Below are 8,474 nucleotides of genomic sequence, written 5' to 3' on the forward strand. Positions count from 1 at the left end.
CTCAGCTGTGAACTATTGGATTTGAGACAGGAACAGAACAAATCAGGGGGCTAGAGGAGGGTGGGGGGGAGAGAGAGAGAGAGAGAGGTTTAAATAGGGGAGGATGGGAAGTTCAGTGATGGGGGAGGGAGGCAGGTATTTACAAGAAGGCTCAGGGGGCCAGAGGCTCATCTTGGAATATTTTATAACAATATAAATAAGATTCTGGTTTGCTTTTCCTTTTCGTCTCGTAAAGGAGAGAGAAGTGCAGAGTTCGATTCTGTACAAGGGGGCAGCGGCAGAAGGCCGGCCGGGCGGGTCACTGGGCGTCCACCCGGAAGGACAGCAGCTTCTCGGAATGCATGTTGTTCAGGGTCCGCAGGTCCGGCAGCTTGAGCAGCAGCTTGGTGAAGCGGGAAGTCTCCAAGGGCCGGTTCTTCAGCACCAGAGCCCGAAGAGCCCGCAGCAGCGTCTCCTGGAGCTGCTCCACCGAAGCGGAATTCTCCATGCCCGAGCGGTCTGTGGGGAAGACGACAGCAGTGAGGCAGGCTCCCTGAGCTCCTCTGACGAGGAACCGGAGGCCTGCGAGGACCCGGCAGGCAATGCGGCCTCTCCCTGAAGCCCCTCCGAGGGCCGATGGGGATGGAGAAGGAGCGCAATACCTTCTCCCAGGCCTCTGCCCCGAGAGCAGGAGGTGCCTGAATGCTGGGAGCGTGGGCTCAGCAGGGCTGGCCACCTCCCACCCCATCAGACCACCCTCCTCCCCTAAACAGGCCAAACATGTCCGGGCTCCCTTGCTTTTTGCTCTGTAGTTCCCTCTGCCTGGCAACATCTTACTTGTCCCTTTGAGGCCCCGCTCAAGTGTCACCTTCCCCAGCTCCCCCAGGCAGAAATAGTTGTCTGTGCTTCCTTGGTTCATGCTTCTACTGTGACACTTATCTCACTGTTTTATAATTAGTCGGGCATGAGTCTGTTTCCCAAGCTAGACTGTGTCTGAATCATGTCTGTATCCCCAGTGCCCGGTGCAGGGCCTGGCATAGAGTAGGTACTCCATAAAAGGTGTGTTGAATTGAACTGCGTCTGCCTCCTCCCCCCCGGGTCAGGCGAGAGCTTGACCTACCTGCAGAGACAAGCACCACCGCGGTGAAGAGGCCCAGCTCCTCCTCGGTAAGCGCCAGGGAGTTGAGCTTCTCGCTGAAGTCAAACATGGCACTGAGTAGGTCTCCCATGCCCATGGCGCCGAGCTCCTGCAGGCTGTAGGTGGTGCGGCTTAGGAACATCACTGTCTGGTCCTTCACGTTGAACAACGATGCAAAGCGCACCATCAGCACCTGAAGGCGGGGGGCCAGTCATCCTGGGTGAGGTGGGAGGAGCACTTGCCAAATTGCCCCTACAGTTTGCCAAAGGTTTACTGGTGCTGCCTTAGCTTTCCGAAGTAGAGGGGGGCTTGTTTCTGAATGGATAATAAGGGGGCCCGGGTGGAAGGATGGGCAGCATCCCACTGGCTCTGGAATGCAACAGGCCTGAGTCTGAGTCTCAATTCTGTTACTACCTGTGACTCTGGGCCAGGTACTTCACCAAAGTTAATCTCGGGTGTAGAACAGGGCAGCAATGTACCCTAAGGTGTTGTTTTAATGTAGCGGGGTATGATTAGACTCCACCCTGAAATGACAGTCCAGCCATCCAGACGCAGGAGTGAGAGGGGCTCGGCCCCTTCCATCAGTCAGAGGCTATAAGAACAAAGATACTGGGGTTCCAAAGCCTTTGAGAGCCTCTGCCCACTCCAGACACCAAGCCTTCCCCCTGGATCCTTCCCAAGGTCAAGAGCATGGAGCATAAAGGGTCACTCACCTCAAAGGTGCCAGCCTTAAGCAGGGTGACTTGGTCATGCTGAGAAAGGTCACAGAAGCCGGGGATGTGCTTGGCAAACTCTACCACCTCCCGCACAGCGGGCGTGAAGCTCATGGAAAAATCCTCCCAGATCTCCTGCACGGTTCGCCCACTGCGTCCGTGCGGGTACATGTTCATGGGACATGCCTGGGGGAAGAAGGGATATAGGGAGGGAAGTGTGAGCCAGGCTGGCTCAGATGGGTTCTCCCGCTAGGGCTGGGCCCCAGATTCTGCCTGGACTATGGGCTGTGGCCCTGGAGGATGGGTCTTGCAGGTAAAGTAGCAATCAGGTGCCAGGTAGAGATCAGGGATTCCCAGCCAGAGCCCAAACTGCAGGACAAGACACCTTCTCCTGAGAAGAGGCTATCCCCACACTTAGCCTCTAGAAACACCCAGCTACCCTATACTAAGTCCATCCTTCCAGGCCCCCTGGCCTCCTCTCCCATACCCTTACCAGGAGAACATTCTTGGAGTTGCCCTGCCGTGGACTGTTGGCAGGTGCCTCGCCTTCTGGGGCTGCGTACACGTGAGTGGGGCATAGACGGTGCCCATTGCTATTGGACTGGTGACAGCTGTGGTGGCCAGGGCCAGGGGGCCAGGTGGGAGGGTAGGAGGAAGGGGCCTGGTGGAGACCATTTAGGGCTTCATTATGACGCTGGGCGGCCAAAGTGTTGTCATCGGGGGCAGGTGGGCAGCCCTGATTTTCCCAGCGATGTGGGGTGGTGGCTGGAGGGCTACCCGTTGCATGGTTGGCATTGAAGTTGCCAGGCGAGGTGCCCAGCTTGTCATGCGCATAGGTGAAGATCTCTCGATGGGCCCGGGCCACCTGGGATATCACGTCCTCCACTGTGGGCTCAGGGCTTGGGGATCTGGGAGGTGTTAGCTGTTGTGGGAACTGGGAGAAGCCCACCAGGGGTGAGGGGACTGGAGCTGGGGGTGGCGAGGGGCCCATGGGGCCTGGGGTGGGGTGCTGGGTGGGTGAGGTCTCCAGTGGGCACTGGCTGCTCAGCTGGTTGTTGGCCAGGTTCATGGCGCTCTGCATCTCAGCAAGCATCCGCTGCTTCTCTCGTTTGGGGATGCGCCCAAAACGCACGGCTGTGACAGGATGAGAGCAGTGTCAGGAAGTTCTCATATACATGCTTCTCTTCCTTCCTTCCTCCTGAAAGGGTGAGGCCCTGAAAGCTCGGGGTTCCACAACAAAACTAAAACCAGCACGGCCATGCCAACAAGGGGGTTTCCCAAGTAGGGACTGCAGGTAGGAGGTGAACAGAGGAACCAATGGGAAAAAGTGTGTTGACCCGAGAGGACAAAGTATGGACATCCCCCACACAAAGGAGATTCATTCACAGTATGATGTGTCTTAGTCTGGGACTATTTTTTAAGGCAGGGATTAATTCAGAAATGCTTAAGTGGAAGGAAGGGGAAGGATGTGAGGATGCTGGGATGCTGCCTCACCGTCTCGTGACATGCCCACGGAGAGACACTTCTTGAAGCGACACTGCTGGCAGCGGTTGCGATTGATGCGGATGATGGAGCAGTTCTCATTTTTCAGACACCTTTTGTACTGAATGTTCTGCTGGATGCTTCGACGGAAAAAGCCCTGGAAGGCAGGGGCAGCTAGTGAGCACCTCCAGCTCGGCTGGGCCTATGTGTCCTGGGGGAGGGGGTCACCTGCCCCTGCCCTTACCCCCAAGCTGCCTCACCTTGCAGCCCTCACAGGCGTGCACGCCATAGTGGAAGCCTGAGGCAACGTCCCCACACACTTTGCACAGCAGCACCATGCCATTCAGCTCTGTGGGGGGAGACAGGCAGCAGGTGAACAGGAGAGGACAGGCTGAGTGGCCAGAGGTGTGGAGGCTTTCTGGGCTGGAGTTTCTGGGAGGAAAAAGCTAAGTAGGAGCTCCAATGTCTAGGGGCACTGGAGTGACCAGACTGGGCTGGACAGGGGCTGGTGCAACCCTAGAGGGTAGGCCCTGGCAGTAACTCCGTCACATGAAAACTCACTCCCAACCTAGCCCTGGCCTGCTTCCCTTCCCCCGTATCAGCTGGAAATTTACTCACTGGTGATGCTGCTGGTGCTCTTGCTGGGGGACACTCGGCTGCTGTCCTCCATGGCCACTTGTAGACTCCCTGGGGGGCTCCCATTATAGAAGGAGGAGGACGAGGATGACGAAGATGAGGAAGAAGGGGAGCCATCGTCACTCAGGCTGGATGGAATGCTCCCAAAGGAGCGAGCTGGGTCCTGGGTAAGGGAGCCAGTGGGCGATGGTGGGAAGTAGGTGGGGCAGCCTTGGGTTAGGGACTGGAAGCTGCCATTGGAGCTGTCACTGTAGAGGGACTCAGGGCTGGTGCGGCTTGGGGAGGAGCCACTGGAGCCAATGTAGGTGATGACACCACCTGGTGGGAGAACAAAAGGGAAGGAGGTCTCAGCCACCAAGTGTCTGGACCCAGGGGACCACCATGCTCATCCTCCACTTGTCTCCCCAAAACACCGCCCGCTGGTCACACAGAAGTTAACCATGTGGAGCCCCTAATCTTGGAGTTAATAAACAACTTCCCAACACATACTAGATGTGGCATGGCCAACCAACACACATGACTCTTTGCAGGATACATTCAGAATCTGCTTTAAGTGTGAGGCATGACCCCTGTGGGCATCTCACACACCTGTCCCCCTTCCCTATACACCTCCCTTGGTAATACTGACTGCAGTTAATGACTTAGTTGTGAGTGGCAGAACTGGGGATGAGATTACCAGCCGAGCACATCACAGTGCCCAGTGCTACAAAAAACCCCCAAACCAGCTGCTGATTTTGGCACCAAGACGATTCTATGGACCACGGGGGGACAGCTAGCCATGAAGAGAATGTAAGCCAGTTACATTTTCCCCAAACTGGGAGACATATTCTCTAAAGGAACTGAAGGGAAAGAACTTGCCCAGCCTGGTTCTCCTGGCCTCCAATAGTGACTCACAGTGGACTCTATCTTTGAGTCCAGGAAGGACTTAGCAGCGCAAGCTGCAGGAGGTGGAAGTAAAGTACAAATTGTCCAGCCCAGGACTCTGGAATTCCCCCTTCAGATCTCAGCCTGGTAAAAACGACCTTGGCTTTCTGGCCACTCAGGGACTTTGGCCCTCTGGTTACATTGCCAACCAGGTGACTGTGCTGCCGTGGTATTAGCAGGATTAAAAGGTGACCTGGCTGCCACACCTCTGCCAAGCACCTAGCTTGGCCTGCCATGGGCGGGGTGGGAGAAGGGAGGATCCCAGGACACGTGTGAGCTGACATATGCCATGCCACTACAGAGGCACATGTCTTCCTCACCCACTGACACACACTAAATTGGGCAGGGCAGCCCTAAAATAGCTCAATGTTGGTCAGGGTGAACCCAGCTGCTTGTAAAATAGTTGCACAACAGATCAGCTCCTACAGTTTGAGGACTGAGGTGGGGGATGGAATACTTAGTTGGTGGTAAATGAACTTGACCTAGTTCACCCATCCCCAAAAGGGGAGTGAAACCTTCATCCAAAGAGACTTCCAACCTGAAAGTGAGGAGCATGCTCAAAAGAGTCTAGTTCTAGGTCTAGATCCATTGCCACCGACTTGTGACCTAGAGGAGATCAACTCCACTCTTTGGATTTCCGTTTTCCTTTCAGTGAGAAAAGGGGGCAGGGGCAGAAAGGGATCTAGAAAGACGATAATGGTTTCAGCAATGATTCCGGGATAGTGGTTTTGGGGAAGTCCTTAGGAGGCGAACTGCTGCTCATTTGGCGGAGGTGGAAGGAAGATAGTGCTTGCAGAACTAAGGCACAGAGAGTTTGGAATGTGGATTGGCTGACTCTAAATGCAGTATGGTGCAATAGGTGCAAAAAGAATAAAGAGGAAAGAAGTGACGAGAAGGGTGGTTAGGTGTGAGGTCTTTTGGGGAGTGTAAACATAAGGCCATGAGAGGTCAGGGATGGCTCCACTTTACTCTGATTCGGTGATGGGGGGAGGGGAGCCGGCAGGCAGACAGGAAAAGGAGGCAGGCGGGGGCCGTGAGTCAGCCCAGCTTCACCCAGATCTCTGCGGGGCGGGGCGGGAGCCGGGCCCTCAGCCGGCCTCACGTCCCCGCTCCACGTGTGCTTCTCGCACGTGGCTCCCCAACGAGGAACCCCGGAACTCTAGGCCCCACCCTCTCCGCTTCCCGTCAATCGGGAGCAGCAGCCCCGCCCCCGCCCCGCCCTTCCCCGGCGACCGGGTGGTGGGCTGGGCCCAAAACGCGAGCTGGGCCGGGACAACCGAGGGGAGGAGAGAAGGGAACACGCGTTGCCGGGGCGACCGGGGGGCGGAGCTCATTATGTAACGGGGCCGGGAGGCACCGACCAATGGGGTGGCGGCCACGGCTCCAACTGAATGAAAACAAACGCAGCACGTGGGCCCGGCTCTGCAGCCATGTGAGCCCTGCCGGCGGCCGGGGCGCTGTAGGTGCCCTCCCTCGGGCCGGGCACCACGCTCCGGACTGCTCAAGTGCCGCTCCTTCCTGTCACTGAGGATTCCCCAGTGAGATCCGACCCATTCCCGGCCCAGCCCCTCCTGCCCAGAGCCCCGATCGCGCCACCGCTTCTCAGATTCCCCAGAGCCTGCGGGAAGTACAGGAAGGGGAAGACGGGAAGCAGGGGGTCCTTTTTCCGAGGCCAAGCATACCACAACTGCAGGGGGTGAACAGATGGAGGCTTTTCACAGCACTGTTCCAAAACTCTCAGTCCCCCTAAACTCTTCATCTCACCATTCGCACCCGCCTCCCATTTCCTCCCGCCCGGGATCCGAGTCCCTCAGGCTCAAGGGAGCTTTGGGACGCTAGGTGTGTGTGTGGGGGGGCGTTTCTGGGCGCATTCCCAGCCCTAACAACCCGCTCTGGAAATCCCACCCTAAAGCCCCTCAGCATGCTAGCAAATCTCCGGGCAGAGGGAGTCCCCCAGTCCCTTACAAAGTTCCTCTTGTCGTAAGGCCTAAATGAAGGTGGGGAGACAGTGACAGAGGAGGGAAGATGATAGTAAAGGAATCTCAGTACCTGTGTTGTTGTTGGAGTCCAGGGTCGTCATGTCTTCACCAGCTGACAGCGGTCATTCAAACTGGACCTTGACAGAAACTAGAGGTTGCGATTGCCGCTGTTGCCCCCTGGGCACTGGCTGAGGGCGAGGAGCGGATCCCGCGGCTCACGGTCAGGATCCGAGGCACCCTGCAGCAAGGTCTTGGGGTGGCCGGACTGCAGCCCTGCAGAAGGGTAGGACGTTGAGGCAGCAGAGTTCTGCTTTGCATGGGAAGAGCAGAGAGAGTGTGTGGAGGGATCAGCCTGCAGTTTTGGCTAGAAGGTAGCAAGGAGTGTCCGGTCTCTGCAGCGTTCGGGTTGCCACTGCCTGCCGGCTCCGCAGCGCTGCAGGGTAGCAAATCTGGAGCTCCTGTGCAAAAGTCCCAGAGGGAGAGAGGTTGCAACCAGGAAGTAAGCAGCTGATGGGGAGAAGCGGGGCACCCAGACGCCAAGAGGCGAGACGTGTGCCCTGCTACGTTCCCTCGGCAGTAATATTTCACTCTGCCAATCTCAGCCGCCTTTTGCCCGAGCCTTTCCCTGGGACAGAGAGCTCTGCGCAGGCGCCAGCAGCCCAGGGTTCCCGGGCCGCACGCGGCACTGGAGCAGGTACCATGTGATCCCAGGGAGCGCCTCGTGCCCCAGTGACACACTTTTCCAGCAGCCGGCACGTTGAGCTCCGTGCGCCTGCGCAACGACTAGACTGTCGGGATTTGTAGTCCATGGACAAAGTGGGTGGACTGTGTATATTTCCTCTTTCTGCCTTGCAAAGCGCTTGCTGGGACTCGGGAGGAGCTAAGTGAGGTGGGGTGGAGTGCGCTGAAGAGTCAGGGTGGCGTGTTCGGAAAGTCTGTATGGCAGAGGCATGTGAATTCCTGGGGAGGGACTACAGAGGTTGGCTGCTCCCCGGGAGATCAAAGCTGAGAGGCCCTTTCTGCAAACCTTGCAAACGTGAGGGCTTCACGTGATTGCAGGACTGACCTCACCCTGAGGTTACTGGTGACCAGAGAGAGACAAACAGGAGAGGGAGATTTCCCGGGAGTCAGGAGCTTAGGCTGCCTTTTGCTTCGGGGCCAAGTCCTGAAACTCAAAAGAACTGAAGAACTGACCCCCTTTCCCTTCTACTCCCCTTAGGGAGAACACCTCTAGGGAAAGGAGTTGCTGTGGAGGTGGGGATATCCCTAGGGACTCCCTGTTTGCTTGTATGACACCATCCCACCCACTGGAGGTGACTTTGGAGTGAGTCATTTCCCTTTGTGTGGGAAATAAAAAGGACAACAGAGGGAACTTGATGGTGAAAGTGCTTTGAGGTCCTAAAATAGGAGGGCAGAGGTGAGGCAGGGGTCTGGGGCAGAGCGACACCCCCCCCCCCCATGCTTGAGGGTAGTATGTGGATTCCACGGAAGGTAACTGCTCAGAGGGGAACATGAGGATCATCTTAAGCCTCCCTCCTTTTGGTGGGGAAAATAAGGCTTAGAAGAAGTGACTGGCCCAAGGTCAGATACCCATTGCTAGTTTCATCTGCCCACCCTGAACAT

The 8,474-nt window shown here is 56.8% G+C and overlaps 1 protein-coding gene across 1 annotated transcript; it reads right to left on the bottom strand.

Moving 5' to 3' along the window:
• Position 1: 1 nt before the first annotated feature.
• On the bottom strand, positions 2 to 7,576 carry NR1D1 (nuclear receptor subfamily 1 group D member 1). The gene is made up of 8 exons (XM_045526411.1): positions 6,922 to 7,576; positions 3,931 to 4,266; positions 3,573 to 3,661; positions 3,325 to 3,469; positions 2,324 to 2,964; positions 1,831 to 2,016; positions 1,100 to 1,310; positions 2 to 498 (listed from the first exon to the last, which is right to left on the bottom strand). Exons 1-8 carry the CDS (start codon positions 6,950 to 6,952, stop codon positions 299 to 301), a joined length of 1,839 nt encoding a protein of 612 aa, XP_045382367.1. The 5' UTR covers positions 6,953 to 7,576; the 3' UTR covers positions 2 to 298.
• Between the last annotated feature and the right edge of the window lie 898 nt (positions 7,577 to 8,474).

Source organism: Lemur catta, chromosome 15 (assembly GCF_020740605.2).
Source record: "Lemur catta isolate mLemCat1 chromosome 15, mLemCat1.pri, whole genome shotgun sequence".
Classification (NCBI taxonomy): domain Eukaryota; kingdom Metazoa; phylum Chordata; class Mammalia; order Primates; family Lemuridae; genus Lemur; species Lemur catta.